This window comes from Podarcis raffonei, chromosome 1 (assembly GCF_027172205.1).
Source record: "Podarcis raffonei isolate rPodRaf1 chromosome 1, rPodRaf1.pri, whole genome shotgun sequence".
Classification (NCBI taxonomy): Eukaryota; Metazoa; Chordata; class Lepidosauria; order Squamata; family Lacertidae; genus Podarcis; species Podarcis raffonei.
The window spans coordinates 134,243,247-134,262,424 of NC_070602.1; the positions used below are offsets into that span (position 1 = coordinate 134,243,247).

The 19,178-nt window shown below is 47.0% G+C and overlaps 1 protein-coding gene across 1 annotated transcript; it reads right to left on the reverse strand.

The window, feature by feature from the left end:
- Window positions 1–9,629: 9,629 nt before the first annotated feature.
- Window positions 9,630–18,925, reverse strand: LOC128400765 (FAST kinase domain-containing protein 2, mitochondrial-like). Its single transcript, XM_053363233.1, has 4 exons — window positions 18,562–18,925; window positions 15,613–15,736; window positions 14,853–14,992; window positions 9,630–9,729 (listed from the first exon to the last, which is right to left on the reverse strand). The coding sequence occupies exons 1-4, from the start codon at window positions 18,775–18,777 to the stop codon at window positions 9,670–9,672; spliced, it is 540 nt and encodes a 179-aa protein (XP_053219208.1). The 5' UTR covers window positions 18,778–18,925; the 3' UTR covers window positions 9,630–9,669.
- Between the last annotated feature and the right edge of the window lie 253 nt (window positions 18,926–19,178).

Sequence of the window (19,178 nt, forward strand, 5' to 3'; positions counted from 1 at the left end):
AGGCAATAAGGTGTTTCACTTCCGCAGTTTCCACCTTGCAGCCGAGCAGGCTCAGTGCATGGCTGCTATGGCAACTGGGTTTCTTGTGGGTTTGTGCAGAAATTTCTTTTATGCAACTGGCAGCCATGCAGTAATCTTTGCACCTGTAACAAGCACCTACAAAACATGTCCTTTTAACACAGAGCTGCTCCAAGGAGACAGAACAGAAACTCACTGGGATGCAAATCTCATTAAATTCAGCAGCACTTTCTCTGGGTGTGTTCAAAAGGCTAGACGGCAAGGAAAGTACTTTAAAACCTGAAGGAGGAATTCCATTTGTAAATCCGCAAGCAGCAGATTCTGACAGAAAATGTGCCTGCACAGCATTATTAACAACTGAAGACTTCAGCTCTTTTTTGACTGTACTTCTTTCATTGCTAGTGACACTGCAATATGGGCTTTGTAATCTTACAAAGCATCTTACAAGAGGGAATTATTGTGTGTGTGTGTGTGTGTGTGTGTGTGTGTGTGTGTTTCATGCACAAAAATGAAGATATTTTGGGCTCCAATAACCCCAAAAGGCAGATTTTATAGCGCAAAAGCCAAAATGTTGCAAGAACACAGGCTGTCATCGAAATTCCTGACTGGTTTTTTAATATGGACATTGCCTCTGCCTAAGGATGGAGCCACAGGCTGCACGGATACACTGCAATGCAAAAATCACACCTAGCTAACAGCCTATTGTTTCTCCACTTCCACTTGCTCTGCACTCGGCCAGAGATACTGCCAGGCAGCTTTAGAAAACAATCCACTAGTTGCCAAGAGTAGGTCAGCAACCAGAAACATCATAGCCAGAGACTGGAGTGACCTGTCAGGAGTAAGCATGGACCAATGGTACCAAATAGTATGGGAAACAGCCTTACTAGACAGGAGAGCAATCCTGAAGGGTTTTGACTCTCCCAATGACCTCTGCAGTAAGGGAGGCAAATGTGGAAAGCTTTCTCATTCTTTTTGCTTAAAAATCCTGTCTTAAGGGGTATTTGTGTAAGACTAGGGTGAGCCTGTGACCTGGATTCAAGAACTAGAGTATTAACCATCACAAAAGAATGCCCAGGCTGCCCAGGTAATGAAACCAGTGACCATTATCAGGTATCCTGGCAGACAGGATTTCTGCTCTAGACCACCTCCTATGATGTATGTATGATGATTTTGCGGTGGTTTTTGGCTAAGGGGGTTGGGCAATGTCCAAAGTCTTTAAGGGTTCCTGCACACTTTTAACCATGGTTGCTCCCTCCTTGCAAAGAACTCATAACCCACCTACTTTCAGCAGCCAGAAACACCATAACCAGACACTGGAGACAGTGGCGTAGCATGGGTTGTCAGCACCCGGGGCAAGGCAAGTAATTTGCGCCCCCTAACCCGTGGATTTTAGCACTTGAGTGTGAGCGCGCGCCCCCCAGATGTGGCGGCCGGTGCGGCCGGCCCCCATGCACCCCCCCACGCTACGCCACTGGGGCTGGGGGCGAGCGAAGGAGCCAAGGACCCCCCCCAAAGGCTCAGCAGGAATTTATTAAATTTATTATTTGCGGAGCCCCCGCGGGCCGAGGCAGCCGAAGCCCCCTCCCCTCAGGCGCCTCCCCGCCCCCTCCTCTCCTTGGGCTGTAGGTGGAGCCCGCGCTCCGAGGCGCTCCAGATCTGGGCTTGGCGAGCGCCTCTCCTCCTCCCGGCCGGGTCCGGGGGCTTCCAGCCGCGCTCTGTCCTCGCCCCCCCCCCCCCCCGTGGCTGAGACTTGCGCTGAGAGCCGGAGCCAGCGACGCCCCCTTCCGCCGGGAGACCCTTGCCCACCCGCCGGCTTCGTCTCGGAGGGTTTTGGGGAGGGCAGGGCACGTCGAGGCCCCTCGGAGCTCTCCTCCCTTCCAGTCGGCAGAAGCAGCCGCCGCCTGTGGCTGGGCCGAGGGGATGGCGTCGGCGGCGGGGTGCGGAGGCTGCCCGTGTCCGGCCAGGCGTAGGTGGCGGCGTCGGCGCTGCTGCAGCGGCTGCTCGTCCTGCGAGCAGTGAGTGGAGCGCAGCCGCAGCGGCGGCGGGGAGCGCACACGCTAGGGCGCAAGGCTGGCGGTGGCGGCAGGGAGCCCAGCGGAGGAAGGAACTTGTCCCTTCCCTCTGGACTCGCGCCCCCCCAGATGTTGCGCCCGGTGCGGCCGGCACCCCTGGCACCCCCCACGCTACGCCACTGACTGGAGAGACCTGTCAGGAGTAAGCATGGACCAATGGTACCAAATAGTATGGGAAACAGCCTTACTAGAAAAATTAACCAATAAACTGAAACTGACACGGGGACAAATAGAAGAAGATGCCTTCACCCCGGTATGGCTTCCCTTTATCACATACACAGCCCAATGAGACAACGACAAGAATCCGCCAACAGCATATGAATCAATATGGCTAACCTGATCCAAAACACCCACCCACCCCACTCACACATGAAAACAAAGATCACCACAGCCAACCACAAACAAACAACCACACCCTAGGCCAACCCCAACCTCTCTCACCACCAAAGAAACACAAGTGAATAGCAGAGAACCTGCACAAGCAACGCTGGCACAAAACCCCACATATATTAAGTATAATAGAAACATCACCACCCGACCCCACCCCTACCCATCTTTTCCCCCCTTTCCCCCTCTTCTTCCTAATGTCTCAACAAATGAAACTGATCTGTAAAAAAGAGATGAGGTGGAGCGGCTGACAGAGTGGTGCAGAGCTAACAACTTGCTCATAAATACAAGGAAGACAAAGGAGCTTGTGGTGGACTTCAGGAGACAGAAGAGCAATGTCCAGCCACTTTTGATTGATGGGGTCTGTGTGGAGAGGGTAACAACGTTCAGATTTTTGGGCATTGAATTACAAGAGGATCTGTCCTGGAGTGTCAACACAAGGGGGCTTGTGAAGAAGGCGCAGCAGAGACTGTACTTTTTGAGAATTCTAAGGAAAAACCATCTTCCGCAGAAACTGCTGCTTGCCTTCTATCACTGTGCCATTGAGAGCGTGCTCACTTATGGCTTATGTGTGTGGTACGGAAGCTGTACTACCCAGGACAGGATGGGGTTGTGCAGAGTTGTTAAGGCAGCAGAGAGCATTGTTGGCTGCCCACTCTCCACCTTAGAGCAGATTTATGCCACAAGGTGCCATAGGAAGGCACTGGACATAGTAAAAGATCCATCGCATCCTGGTCACTGTCTCTTCGAGCTCCTGCCGTCGGGACGGAGATACAGGACGATGAAGACAAGAACGAGTCGTCTTAAGAACAGCTTCTTCTCCAGAGCGATCTCGGCCCTGAATGGGAAGCCTGGACTTTGAAAGTCATCTAATCTTCCTTGCTGTACTATACTGTATTGTTTTAATTAGTGTTTTTATGAAGCAGTCAAGTAATTTCGTTGTCCCTGAGAGGGGGCAATGACTATTATTATTATTATTATTATTATTAAAATGTTACTTGTGTTGCAGGGATTTAGGTATAGGTTGGGGGGGGGTTGCCCCTCCAGCAGATATCATGCACATGCAGCCCACTACCAAAACCAGCACAATCGCTTTTGGGACTTTTGTGATTTGTCCCCACAGAACACTGCATCACAGTTTCTTCCTATCTATTCAAAGGGCCTTTGCTGCACGATTCCAGATGTAGGATTCACTGATAAATGTACCTATGTACTGGCTCACTGGGAAAACTTCAGAAATTCATATAGGCATGTGAGCTCAGCTACTCAGCAGCCCCTCTGCCTGAGTGATAATCCCTGGCATCCTGATACCTGAGTGCCAGACAGGTAGCCATTCCAGAAATAACAAGCCCAGATGAAGACAAAAGGGTGTGATTAACTTGGCTGGGAAACAGGGAAATGTAAAGATCTCTTTTGTTCCACTTGATGGGTATTTGGTGGAGGGCAAGGAGAACCATGGGGCAGGGTCCAGGATGCTCAAATTACTGCCACCAGACCTCCCCTTTCATGATGTAACCGTGATGTATGAATGATGTAATTTTGGGGGGGGTGTAACATGGGGATTAGCAGCTAATAAAAGTTTGGGGGCTCTTTTGTTCGGGGTTTCCATCTTGTTCCACCTTGTGGTAGGTGGGAGTCCTGTCGCAACGGTCTTCAATAAAGACCAAGCCTACTGGCTGCTGTTTTGCTCTGGTATTCCTGGCTGGTGTCCTTGTTTTTTTTGTCCAAGGGAGCCCTTAGATTTCTCTGTTAACACTTGGAGAAAGAGAGAGAGAGAGAGAGAGAGAGAGAGAGAGAGAGAGAGAGAGATTGCACATACTTTTTTAAACCAAGAAAATCTTTAATAAAAATACATTTTTAAAAAATCACAGTCAATCAATCATTTTATTTGTAAGCCACCTTTCCAATGCTAAAACCATGCTAAAGGTGGCTTACATCGTTGTGGGCTTTGTTAGTGTAAGGGCAAGTCATTGGTTGCCATCTTAGTTAAGGGCAACATGGTGGGGCCGGCTATTTTAGCTAGGTCATGTGACTCATTTGAAGTGAAGCTTGCCATTTTGTTTCAGGGCGGCGATGGTCCATTCTGACTTAACCCCTTGCTGCCTGTTCCTTTTCTTTGTTTTCTGGATTACTGTGCTTGCTGTTATCTCCACTAACTGCAGCGTGAAGTTGCATTCTTCTTATTCTTATTTAACACTGTGGTCTTTTTCTTCCGGGTGTGTGTGTGTGCTGCTTTTCTTTTGTGTTTCCCTGTTTTGGACCTGTATAATTTATTCTCTGTGTTGACCTTTCTGTTGCTCTCTGGTTTGAGCTGAGGGTGATCTGGCCTCAGTCAATAAATGGCATATATACATATAATATAGTAATAAAACACTAAACAAAACAAAAAAAAGCAAACAAAGGCCTTTCTTTCCTGCATTTGAATTCTCTTTTCGCTGGTTTGGTCATAACTGCATTCTGATTTGTTATTGTTTAGGGGTCTCTTTTAAGGGGATTTTGCATTATGTCACTTTGAGAATATTCCTGGCTGTAATAATGTGTTGCCTGGTTTTGTTGAGTGTATTGGCTTGATCTATCCTATTTTAGGGTTGTGCAGTCTGTACTGGAGGATTGTGAACAGGGTCTTAAGGTGTTGTGCTGCTAGTCAGAACATACTGAAGCAGTGCTCACGGCTGTGTCAGTGGCGGCAAGTCTAACGTGGCTTGTTAGTAGGGTTGCTGCCAGTGTGTGTAGGCATTATTGAATAGGCCCGTTGACGTCCCATCTGTGATATTGTTTTGGTTGCTGCCAGTCAGTGTAGACAATATTGACTGGTGGTGTCTAACAGTCAGTGCTGTTTAGTTATCTTGTGAGGCAATACCGACTCACTCCCTGGAGGTCTAGTTGCTTCCTCAGAGGCCAGCCCTGCTGATCAGTTGGAGCTGTCTGTTGGGTAAGCAATATGGGCACCGCTCTGCGACTTGCCGCTGTCTCTTCTGTTATTTACTCAGACTTCTATTCTTTAGTTCTTTTGTGACTGATTTGTGTTACCAATACAGATACGGGGAAGATCTTAATTAGTTCAGTTGCTTTCACTATTGTGACTGCACTGTGTACCAGGTGGTGCTGTCTTCCGGCCAGTGTGAGCAACACTGAACTTGCTTTACTGCGCTGCTTTGTGCACAGGTGGTTCTGGCTGCCGGCCAGTGTGGGCAATACTGATCTTGGTTGACCCCGCTGCTCTGCACACAGGTGGTTCTGGCTGCCGGCCAGTGTGGGCAATACTGATCTTGGTTGACCCCGCTGCTCTGCACACAGGTGGTTCTGGCTGCCGGCCAGTGTGGGCAATACTGATCTTGGTTGCAGATGAACAATTCTTTGCCAAACTGAACGAAACATGGACTCCATACATATTGAGTGAGAAATATTATGGTAGGTGTTGGCAGCAGGGTGTGGGGGGGAATTATCGGGGAAGGGGGGGCAGGAAGGGAAGGACATAACCGGAGTGGAAGGAGGAGGGGAGGGGTTCAATATTTATATTTTCTTTATAGTTTTTTCTTGGTGCTGTTTTCTTAGCTTTCTCTTCTTTTGGCGGAAATCTGAAAGGCAAGCATGGACATGACTTAGAATGAATCCACTGTACTTTAATTATTAGCATAGCATTCCTAATGTTAATTGATCAGATTAAAGCATAAACCTGTCTGTCTGTTGGAGGAGCCCACCCTGCCCACTAAGTCGCCTGCCTTTTGTTCCCCCCAAAACAGTATTCTTTTAACTCATTATTCATATCCCCATATGTTTTAAACCTAAGCTAAGAAATGGCTGTAGGATGGATCTGTTTCCATCTACCAAATTTATTTAGGGGAAGGCTAATTTCTTAAAGTCAAGAAAAAGAGAAAATGTAACACTATTCAGCTGGTAGCAGTGCATATTAAGGTATCTTGAATAGCTATGAGCTCAGTGCAGGATATGCCCTTGCCTAAGCTGGGAGGGGAGTCCCTGAAACAGAAACGCACCTGCTGTCGTGCAAAGTCTGTTCCTGGTGGCCCCTCTGCATGCTCCGTTCGCTAGGCAGGTGCTAAGCGCTGATGGGCAACTTCAAGGCCCCTCATCTCACGTCTTCGCCCAGGCAGCCGCTGGGACAGAGCAGCAGCGCTCCCCTCCCCTCCCAGCAGGGACAAAATTAAACTCTAGAGATTTACCCTATTGGTGGTTCTTACCTCCTTTTAGGTTTTGACAATGTTTCCCACACGGATGGGGAGGGGTCCTCTTTTTTAGTTGGTGGGGGAGCTGTTGGAAACAAAATGGTGGGGGGAGAACGCAACCCGAAAATGCTTAACCTGAAGCGTATTCATCCCGAGGTATGTGACTCCCCATCAGCGCCTTCTCCCACAGCAAATCGATCATTTTGCCTTCAACTTCTAGGAACTCTTCTGATGTTACTATCAGTGGGAATCTGAATGTTCTTTCCTGAAAGTAAAAAAGAAAATGAAGTTTATGCTCTAAGAATTTTAGCTAGATAGTTGTCATAAGGTTCTTGTGTAAACCAACCACAAATTACTCAGGATTGTAAAAACGATTAATTTTTTTTTTAAAGGCATCCAACTTTGCTAAAATTACATGTTAAGATAGCAAATACTTACTTCCAATTCTGCCTCACTGGCGAGACTCTTCCCCACTACATATCTGCAAAAGATCAAGGTTAAATATCAAACTCTTGATATATTATTCCTTCTTTCCATCATTTTTCCCAGTCTTCTAGCTGTATATTATAGCCAAAATCCTTAGCCCTATGTATCATCACCGACTTAACCTTGGGGAGAGGGGTGGGAATGTACAGTTTGCTGTACTTAGTCTCGAGATGGGAGACTGAAAGAGCTTAAAAAATAAAAGTCTTGTGTCTAGGAATATTTTTCTGCAAAGCATCAGCCTGCCAGTCTGAGACGGGTTGTCAAAAGTGTGAACTTCATGAATAGACCCTATTTAAAGGAATTGGTCAATTAGCCACAGAATAGCTTTGCCGATTTTTCTCATCTTCTTTTAATTACACAACTGCTTTTGGGGGTCCCGCCTTCCTGCAGGGGAAGCTGGGGGCAAAGGGGAGACCGGCCTGCCGAGCGCCCAGGGCGGCATTGAGCTGCTCTTCCCGGAGCCACACGGGGCGGCAGCGCTGCCATTGTCCCGTGCGCTCCACTTTGGGGGCAGCAGAGGCTTTTTGGAGGGGAATCGGGGCCCGAAGGGGGTGCGCAGGCCAGGCAGTGACCTTGGCAGGCCTCCTCAGCAGCCCGGAGAGTCGCCCTAGGTGAAGAAAATGAGAAGAGGCCGAGTCGATTCGGCCTGGCCTTGCCTGTGCCCCGCCCCCAACCCAGCTGGCCAATCAGTTGCGAGCAGGGGGCGGGGCGAAGGCAAGGCAAGTCCTAATCCACTCGGCCTCGTCTCATTTTCTTCACAGAGGCCGACTGTCCAGGACCTGGGAAGCCCAGCGGAGGGCAGGGCAGTAGGGCGGTTCATAAAAAACTTTTTTTTAGTAAAAAAAATGCCTGCTCCAAAGGTCTTATCATACTAAGCTAGGGATTATATAGCTATATCAGAAATTTCATGCATATCAGTTAATATCTTGACCCTGCTGCACTGAATTGAAATTTCAGCCATAAGGAAAACGGCCAAGTAAACAGCTATTTTCATGGACAAGGGTCAAGATATTAACTGATATGCATGAAATTTCATATATAGCTATATAATCCCTAGTGTAGCAAGATAAGATCTTTGGAGCAGGCTTTTTTTAAAAAAAGTTTTTTATGATCCGCCCTAGTAGGGCAGTAATTGTTCCTTGATAATTTGTCAAGGTATGACTGTATGTGACTCACCATCAGCGCCCTCTCCCAAAGCAAATCTATCTTTTTTCCTTCGACTTCGAGGATATCCTCCGATGTATCAATCCGTGGGAATCTGAATGTTCTTTCCTGAAAGTAAAAAAGGAAAATGAATGTGGTTCTTGCTCTTGCTAATGTATCATCACCGACATAATCTCTTCATTTTTCACATTCAATTCCATTAGAAATTTATAGATTTTTCATAATATTTTAACTTTATTATTTAATATTTCCATTTCAAATTTTGGTTTAATATAACCAAATCCATTTTTCTTTGAATCTTCTTTGAATATTTCATTGATTTGGTGATAGTGCTCTTTAGGAGGACTTCCAGTACTGTTATGAATAATAACGGTGACAGAGGACACCCTTGTCTTGTACCTTTCGTAATTTCAGTATTTTCTGTTAGCACATTCTTTACTATTAATTTCGCCTTTTGATCTGAATAAATCGCTTTTATTCCTCTTTTTTTTGTTTCAAAAGCAGGAAAACTTACATGTGTGGCAGGTGGGGGAATCTGGCTGGGGACACCTGGTGTTTGGCTTCCTTCTGATTTGTTCTTTTCAACTGTTATAAAAAAAAAAAAGGAAGAATTGACAGCTTTTTCAATCAACATCCAGCTCTTCTGGATTCTAGAAGAAATGCTTCTTGGCAGGGGCGTAGCGACAGGGTGCGGCAGGGGCGCTATGCCCCGGGTGCCACCACTAAGAGGGGTGACAAATCCCAGGCGGCACTCTGGGCACACGCAGGCGCCACACCCCAAAAGGTCCGCCTGCTGCCTCCCACCCCCAGCTGTGACTCGTGGTGTGCTTAACTGAAGGTTATTCGGATGGTATAGGTTGGTTGCGAAAAGTGCCATTCTTAAGGCTCGGGCGTTTGAGGAATGACGTGGTGGCTTAGGCGCCTGCAGGTTTCGTGCAGTTTGAGACAGCAGCGTGGGTCTTGCGTCAGTCTGCTGCCTCTCCCGCAGCTGTTTTGAGACTACAATTCCCATCATCCCTGACCACTGGTCCTGCTAGCTAGGGATGATGGGAGTTGTAGGCCAAAAGCATCTGGAGGGCCAAGTTGGAGGAAGCCTGCCATAGAGGAACAAGAGGGAAGGAGAAGGGATCTTACAGGTTCAGGTGTGGAGCTTCTAGGCGAGGGAGGTCATGGTGCAGAGCTTAGGATGGAAAGGGGATCAAGCAGAGGGCAAAGCAAACCTACCTCTTTGCGGAGGCTGGACTGCCAGAATCTCTCTTGGGCCATTTCTTCAACAGTTGAGGAGAGTAGGCTGAGATCAAGACGGCTCCCTCTGCTGAAGACAACAGAAAAACTGCCTCTTTTGATGTCACCTGATGTCATCGCATTCCACAGGTGCCCAGTGTTCCTTGTGTTCTAGATGCGGTCATAGCTGTCAACTTCCATATTTGAAAATAAGGGATCAGTAGCCACACTTGTCCCAGGGACAGTCTACGCGATATCTAACAATCCGGGATAGCAGCGGGAAGCAGCGGGAAATGACACTGGAATAAGGGAATTTCCCGCAAAAAAAGGGAAGGTTGACAGCTCTGGATGCGGTTCTTGAGCACTGCAATTTGATCTCGCGAGGACAGGGCTTAGGTGCCCATTCAGGTCAAAACCCAAACGCACCACAATTCCTGTTCAGCAAAGCACCTAGCCTCACCCTTTTGGAACTGGGCAGCGGCCTTCTCCCGTGCTGATGGGGACTTGAGTTCAGGCCAGGCCAGACCTGTTTTCCTTCCTATATACTTTTGGGCAAACTAAGCCAGCCTTCCCCAACTGGGTGCCCTCCAGATGTTGAGGACCACAACTCCCGTAAGCCCCAGACTGCACAGCAGGAAGGCAGCAGGTGGGGGGAAGGCTGAGCTACAGAATGGTCACCAACCCCCCACCCGCTTTCTGGGTGATTGCACCCCGACTCTGGGAATCTGTTTGCCTGGGCCTTTGGAGGAGTTGCTTAGGCTGCCCTCGGATTTCACCCGAATCTGTACTGGCATCGTGGATTTTTAATTGTAATTGGTGTTAATTTATATATTTTTATTACAGTGGAAACTTTGGGGTCTTCTATATGGAGAACAGCAATAAACTGACTGAATACAGGAAATTATAAAAGACTATTCAGGAGTGCATAAACACTATCATCAGTGGTCCGGATTAATAAAATTTGATGAGACCCAAAATTTAGTGCTACAGTTAGAAATTAGACACCAGCCAGAATCAATAATCCAGAATCCAAATCTCAGTTTGTATCCTGCAGAATCTTGAAATTAGCGCATGTTACTAGTCACATCTTAAATTGGTCATATAATACTAGTCCCCCCATCTGCTCCCTGTCTGCCCCATAGAGAAAGCCAGGGCCCATATGGGCCCACAAATGTTCCTCTTGCTCTGCTACAGAGGCAAAAAAAGTTCCACGGTTAAACTATAAACAGTGTTTGCCGCTGCTGCAAAATGGCTGCAAGTGCTTCTGCTGGGCCAGTTAACCTGGCTGCCTTTCCTCAAAATACACCTTCCTTCCTCAGAGTGACGCACTGTGGCATCAAATGCTGCTTTTGCTAGGTTAAATTTTAGACCAGTTTAACTGGCACAGGCGGGGGGCAGGGGATTGGTTTGGTTTGTTGTTCTTGTGTATTTCATGTTTTTCATCTTGTATTCTCATGCTGCAAAGGATGATGGAGGATGGATGGCGGCTAACAGATTGAGATTGAATCCTGACAAGACAGAAGTACTGTTTTTGGGGGATAGGAGGCGGGCAGGTGTGGAGGATTCCCTGGTCCTGAATGGGGTAACTGTGCCCCTGAAGGACCAGGTGCGCAGCCTGGGAGTCATTTTGGACTCACAGCTGTCCATGGAAGCACAGGTCAAATCTGTGTCCAGGGCAGCTGTTTACCAGCTCCATCTGGTACGTAGGCTGAGACCCTATCTGCCTGCAGACTGTCTCGCCAGAGTGGTGCATGCTCTGGTTATCTCCCGCTTGGACTACTGCAATGCGCTCTACGTGGGGCTACCTTTGAAGGTGACCCGGAAACTACAACTAATCCAGAATGCGGCAGCTAGACTGTTGACTGGGAGTGGCCGCCGAGACCATATAACACCGGTCTTGAAAGACCTACATTGGCTCCCAGTACGTTTCTGAGCACAATTCAAAGTGTTGGTGCTGGCCCTAAACGGCCTCGGTCCAGTATATCTGAAGGAGCGTCTCCACCCCCATCGTTCTGCCCGGACACTGAGGTCCAGCACTGAGGGCCTTCTTGCGGTTCCCTCACTGCGAGAAGCCAAGTTACAGGGAACCAGGCAGAGGCCCTTCTCGGTAGTGGCACCCTCCCTGTGGAATGCCCTCCCACCAGATGTCAAAGCGATAAACAATTACCTGACATTCAGAAGACATCTTAAGGCAGCCCTGTTCAGGGAAGTTTTTAATGTGTGATTTTAGTGTATTTTTTGTTTCTGTGGAAGCCGCCAAGAGTGGCTGGGGAAACCCAGCCAGATGGGCGGGGTACAAATAATAAATTATGATAATTATGATGATGATGATGATGATGATGATGATGATGATGATGTCTAAGGCCCTTTTGCCCCCTCACCCCAATGCCATGGCAGAGGGCTCCTTCCTCCATGCAAGGCTACTGCTGCTGCCGCCTGGGTCAGATGCTGCCCAGATGGGTGTGACGCAGCTTGGTAGGGAAGAGTCTTTTGGCATGCACACCCCACTGCTCTCTCCATAGCAGAAGGGGGGGGGAGCAAGGCTAGCATTTAATGTTTATAGAACATCATAGCAGAGGGGGGGTGATGGGTTGCATTTTGAGAGCTTCCCACCCCAACCTAGAGTCCAGATTATCCTCTTTCCACAATCAGGGTTTTCCATGTGGGAATTGGCTGTTGATTTCTGTAGGGAGCTACTGGGCTGGCAGCTGCTTTTGAGGTTGCAATCATGCGACTTTGACACGTGTGTGTGTGTGTACATGCACAAACATGCATGGGGGGTGTCCCAAACTGGGTCTTTGACCCCGGTGACAGAAAGCCTAGTTTCGTCCCTGCCCCATGGCATCTCCAGGTGGGGGCTGGGAAGGTCCCCTTCCTGAAACCCTGGAGAGCTGCTGCCAGTCTGTGTAGTCAGTACTGAGATTGATCAGTGGTCTGAACTTGGGCAGCTTCCCTCTAAGCTGACACTTGGGCTGTGGGGAGGCTGCAGAATAACATGGGGGGGCAGAATTAAGGGTGGGCAATGGTTGCAGCCTGGCCCAGCTCCTTGTGGCCGGCTGTGGGGGACTCCAGCCCACCAAAAACCCCTCCTTTAAATTCACCACTCCTGACCTCCACAGTGGGCTTCAGGGCTTCAGGAGCAGACCAGAGGGAGCAAGGTTCTGCTCTGCTGCTGCAGTTCAAGGTCGGCTGCTGCAATCTGACCAAGCGGCAAAGTTGGCAACAGTTCAGCCCAGCCACCGGGTCTGTGGATACTGGGTTTGTAAGACCTTGCTGTGGTGTAATTGGTCTCTGTATTCGGGGCTGGGAAGGAATCTGCATGCAAACAAATGGGGCCCCTTTAGGGGTTTTGCCTTCCTCTTCTCAATCACCACAACTTGGGGTTGAATCCCGGAGTCTATTTTTGGGGAGGGAGCAAAGTGGTGCATCACCCTCTTTCCCTCCCGCAGGTGTGATATCTCCAGGCCCCTGTTAAAGGGCTCTGCAGCCCAGAACCTCCACCCACACTTCCCAGTCTTGCCCCCCGGGAGGTCACTTTGGTGCTGGCACCACAGCAATTTGATTTTATCCTCAGAAGTGTATTCCAATGTCTCTTGAGACAGACGGATGCCAACAATAATATAAAACTCTACTCCTCACCCGCACCCCAAATAACTGTGTATTTTTACTTTTATTTTTAATATTTTCTGTATCAGGACTTCTGTACCAAAGTACAGTTAACAGGAATACATTATTTTCCTTTGTTATAATACACATGTGGTTTTATTTCATTGCTGAAACCCCTACTAGACTATAAGTATTTACCTAATCCTTCCCCCCCCCCACACACACACACCCGTGTTGAAAAACCAGGCTAGTTACTTTGATCGTTCAGCAGTAATTCCAACCATAGCAAGGAAACCAGCGTTTCTGTCCCCTATGATCGGAATAATTGGCTAGGGAGTAATCATCCGAAGAAATAGCCTGCTTATTATCTTGGGTGAACCTGCGTATCACAGCATGAAGATGCATCAAAAGTAGTCTCAGGCTACAACTGGGCTGAAGATTTTTCTTAATATAAAACTATATTCAGCTGAAATACAGTGGTGCCCCGCAAGACGAATGCCTCGCAAGACGAAAAAGTCACTAGACGAAAGAGTTTTCCGTTTTTGAGGCGCTTCGCAAGACGAATTTCCCTATGGGCTTGCTTCGCAAGACGAAAACGTCTTGCGAGTTCTTGCGAGTTTTTTCCCTCCCCCCTTTTTCTAAGCCGCTAAGCCGCTAATAGCGCTAATCCGCTAAGCCGCTAATGGCCGTGCTTCGCAAGACGAAAAAACCACTAGATGAAGAGACTCGCGGAACGAATTATTTTCGTCTTGCGAGGCACCACTGTATGTGTAACTGAAACAAATGCACATTCTTGCCCAGCTTATGGCTTCCTTAATTTCCCACCACCTCCTCTGCTGTGTCCCCTGTATCTAATTTTAGATACACACCCCCTTTCATTTTGGAACATCAGATTAAAGATGCAATCCTAATTCCAGTTGGCAGCGGTGCTCACACTGGCCAGGACAGGTTGCGGGGTGGAGTGAGGAAAAAATTTCCCTTTGTCACACCAGCACCCTAGCTGACACAGCAGAGAGGCCTGGATTGCGCACGCTGCCCTCATAAAATGGCAGCAGGGGATGCACAGGAAGCAGCAGATCCCGTGGTGCCTCATGTCGGGGGGTTTCCACAGGCTACCTGCTGTCAGCAAGACCACGGGAGGTGGCTTAAGCCCACCTGTCTCTTGGGTGGGTACACTGGGGCACTCCTTGCTGGCAGGGCTTTCCTGCTGATGCCAGACCTCCTTCACTAGCAGAAGCAGGCAGATCAAGGGTTAGGATTGCTCTGCAAAACAGCATTGCCAGTAAACACAATCTGGACTAGATTATTGCAATGAATTGGATTACTGTCAGGCTGCCCTGGTGAATCTGGTGTCTGGGCCTCATTATTCAGAGTTGGATTATCTTCAGAGTTAGATTATCTTCAGAGTTAGATTCTCCCAGCAGATATCGGCCATGTTTGCAGGTAACAAAAAGCCACAGCTAATGCAAATCAAGGTTTATAAGCTTCTTCATGGTTAATAAGCCACGGTTAAGCTGCTGCGTCAGGTTTGGACAATCCAATAAACCAGTTTAATAAACCATGCCTTAGAATTACATGTAAATCAAAATGCTGGGAAGTTAACACTTGAGAACTACGACTACTGAAGTCTATAGCCAGCTCCATACTGGCATCAATTTTCTATTTAAAATGCCAGAAATGTGCAAATTAATATTGTTATTATAAAGTTTACCTGCTTTGTGTCCCGCATATAGAAGACGGATGCTGCATAATCCGCTATTGCAGAACAAAGCTTGCTGTTGCGGTACAGGAGGTCTTTGCAAGACCTCAAAATATTCAGCAGACGCCGAAAGGGAGTTCCAGGGATATTCTCTGATACACACACAAAAATAAAAATGGAAATTGCACTAACTGCATTGAAGTAACCCTTGAGATGGAAGTATGTATTTCATTTGTTAAAAGAAATGTCACCTAAAATCACAGCAAAACATAAAGCTAATGGAACCAAGGAGCTGCTTAAGATAATAAAAGGGACCAGAGTTAACCCAGGAGTTTTTTGATATTCCTCCTTTGAACAGCGGAAGCCATGCCATACAACAAACCGTTCTCAAAACATTCCTCGGCTGCAAATTCTGCTTGTCATGTGATAGTGGGGGCTGCAGTTACAAGTAAATTGAGCCCCACCCACCACACACTTGAACTCACAGAATTAGCTGCACAGTTCCTTGGATCCTGGTCCATATTATTTTGGACCAACCCTCTCAAACCATGGCAACTGGACAGATTCAAACAGAGTATAACGACATGCAAAGTTGCAGAGAACAGTTCTCCTTTGACTATCCCAGATCCCTGTTTCTCTCTCTCCTTTTTGTGTTCCTTGGCAGATGGCTCTGCTCTCCATACTTTCTTATTAAACTGTTGTCCTCCTTTAGTTTAAGCAAGATTTTTTTAAAAAAAAAAAGACAAAAATTCTTACATTCTTTCTGACTTACCTATTGTTTTGTTACTGCAGGCATTCAGGACTGGAACAGAGCGGTAATTCATTTCAGCCAGCAGGCTGAACATGTGCTGAGCATTTGGGACAGTAAGTTGGTCTATGTGATACAAAATCTTGTTCTGAAAGAAAACAGATTTGAATGAGACAGAAATATCAATGTCCTAATATGCACAATTTGTATACGGTGTCTGATAATGTGTGGTTTGCTATGCCTAATAAAGGATATTTGATTTCAATTTATTTAAAGACCACTGTAAACGGTTAAAATCATTAGCAGGGATATACAGACACTTGTAATGTGGAATTACTTATGATAATTATGGATATTTAATAGATGGATGACCAGCTTGTTCTCTTGACAGAACTCTATTAGCCTTTGCCCTGCTTCGTTTTGATCTCCAAGGCCAAACTTGCCAGTTGTTCCTTTTATCTCTTGACTCCCTACTTTAGCATTCCAATCCCCTATAATGAGAAGAACATCCTTCTTTGGTGTCACTTCTATAAGGTGTTGTAAGTCTTCATAGAATTGGTCTATTTCAGTTTCTTCAGCACCAGTAGTTGGTGCATAAACTTGGATTACTGTGATGTTAAAAGGTCTGCCTTGGATTCGTATCGAGATCATTCTATCATTTTTGAGATTGCATGACAGGCCTAGACAGCATCTTGAGAAGTAGAGACATCACCTTGCCAACAAAGGTTCGTATAGTTAAAGCTATGGTTTTCCCAGTAGTGATGTATGGAAGTGAGAGCTGGACCATAAAGAAAGCTGATCGCCGAATAATTGATGCTTTTGAATTATGGTGCTGGAGGAGACTCTTGAGAGTCCCATGGACTGCAAGAAGATCAAACCTATCCATTCTTAAGGAAATCAGCCCTGAGTGCTCACTGGAAGGACAGATCCTGAAGCTGAGGCTCCAATACTTTGGCCACCTCATGAGACGAGAAGACTCCCTGGAAAAGACCCTGATGTTGGGAAAGATGGAGGGCACAAGGAGAAGGGGACGACAGAGGACGAGATGGTTGGACAGTGTTCTCAAAGCGACTAACATGAGTTTGACCAAACTGCGGGAGGCAGTGGGAGACAGGAGTGCCTGGCGTGCTCTGGTCCATGGGGTCACGAAGAGGCAGACACGACTAAACGACTAAACAACAACAATAGATGGATAAGGGTAAAAGATGCAGCAAATTTAATCTTAAACATGGAACCCATGGAGGAAGGGAAGGGGGTCCAAAGATTCAAAAGAACCTTGTATTTTAATGTTTGAAATGGTTAAGTTAAAATGTATAAAACACTGAAAAAACCAATAAAAATGTTTTTTTTAAAAAGGAAGAGATCTACAGTATACCCAATTACTTATCAGTTTTTCCCTTTCTTGCTACACTGAGACAGAAAGAATGTGTTTCTTTCTTTCAAAATGGTTGAAAAAGGAACACCAGAGCTTTGGGCAATATTGCATTTAGCTTGGGGTTGCTCCTGGATCCATTACTGTCACTAGAAGCCCAAGTGAGCTCTGTGACAAGGAGGGCACTTCCAAAACTTGGTTGGTATGTCAGCGATGCCCATTCCTGGACGGGGATGGCTTGGCCAATGTGATCCATATACTGGTGACCTTACAGCAAGATTTTGTAATTATTATCAATTACAAGCCTATTAGAAGTCAATGTATTTTTTTTTCCTTACTGCAATCCAACTTGAAGAGCTTCCACATTCTTGGATTTTTCCATTTCTTGCAAAGTGTTTGCAACAACTGAGAGAAATCGGCCATCAAATTCATTGAGACATTCCTATTAAAAGCGCAAGAAAACCCGGTTTTCAGCAATCTTTCACGTAAAGGGAGCACGTCTCCTCAGAAGTACTTCTGAGAACTGCAGCCTCAAGGACAGTTGTTCATTACAAATTTTACCATTTAAACGAATATTAAACAAATGCATTTTCAACTCCAGCTTTACCATGACTCAATTACGTCGAATTAACAAAGTGTACTTTTTTGGTGGGATTACTCCTTATTTACTGTTGTGTTCTTCAAACTGTAAGTATGGTGATTCTTACAATGTGGAAATTCTCGTGTGCAAAATGTACATTAAGAAGTTAACAGGAGCCTTCAGCAACACTCTGTCCACCAGGAGGGCTTGCCACGCCTCTGATGGTATCTGGCAAGTTTCTACTGCTATGGGGAAAGAACCACAAACATGCAGTGCCACATCACCACCTTGCATTTTTCACAGGGCTGCTATGCCAACTGCTATGTGGTTCTCTCATTCTCCTATCTATCCTTAAAGAGCAGGTGGAGAACAGATTTCACAAGACTGTGTGCCTCAGAGGTAACAGATAGGAGAGTTGGAAAGGAATGAGCATTAGGGCTGCTCTATGACATATTTTTAAGGGTCACGGGTGGTGCTGTGGGTTAAACCACAGAGCCTAGGACTTGCCGATCAGAAGGTCGGTGGTTTGAATCCCCACGACAGGGTGAGCTCCTGTTGCTTGGTCCCAGCTCCTGCCAACCCAGCAGTTCAAAAGCACGTCAAAGTGCAAGTAGATAAATAGGTACCACTCTGGTGGGAAGGTAAACAGCGTTTCTGTGCGCTGCTCTGGTTCGCCAGAAGCGGCTTAGTCCTGCTGGCCACATGACCTGGAAGCTGTACGCCAGCTCCCTCGGCCAATAAAGCGAGATGAGTGCTGCAACCCCAGAGTTGGCCACGACTGGACCTTATGGTCAGGGGTCCCTTTACCTTTACCTTTATGACCTATTTTACACAATTATGAGAATGTATGTGGGAGCACTTTGAAAACCAAAGTATTCCTTATAAAATCATTAGTTTAGCTTGCTAGAGTTTCCCTGCCCATGCCAGATGAATGGCCCCACTGACAAGCCTGGAGCTCAATTCACTACTATATACTCATCCCTTATGTTCAGTGCAAGACTATAGAATTTCTGTGACTTACCTGGCATACCCTCAGCAAGGTCTGAACCAACCAGGTGTTCTGTGGGACTCCCAGTTTCCCCACAGCTAGCAGGCTGCATGCCAAGTCATCCCGCCACATGTATTTGGCTTCCTGCATCGCACACTGACAGAGCTGGCTAAACTGAGGGTGCTCAAACATCAACCGTCTCTCATAATGTTTCTGATCTTCCGAGAGCTTTTTTGTGAGCGTCCACATAGTGGCAAGACAGGTACTGGCGTACTTTGGAGCATCTGGAAATTTTGATGCAAGGTCTAGTACATCACTGGGAGATGTACATTTTTGAAGGTCCTTAAATAACTGCTGGGGCGTGTTTTCTTCATCCTTTTCTTCCGCTGAACTTCTAACTTCCCAAGAAACCAGATGGAAGTTGGGTGGGTGCAAGAGTCACTGGGTCGGGGCCTTGGCCTTGCACATGGTCGTCTAAGTGCATCAGAAGTTTTCTGTTCATTTGCACTGGTACCGTCAGCACTAATACCTTGAGGGAAAAATCCAAGAGACGATTTCAGCCAGCAAGGAGACGCAGAAGACAGGAGTCGCCTCAGGCAAATAGTGTGTGCAGCAGGAGATGAGCTGGCCGGGAGGAAGAACCGGGAGAC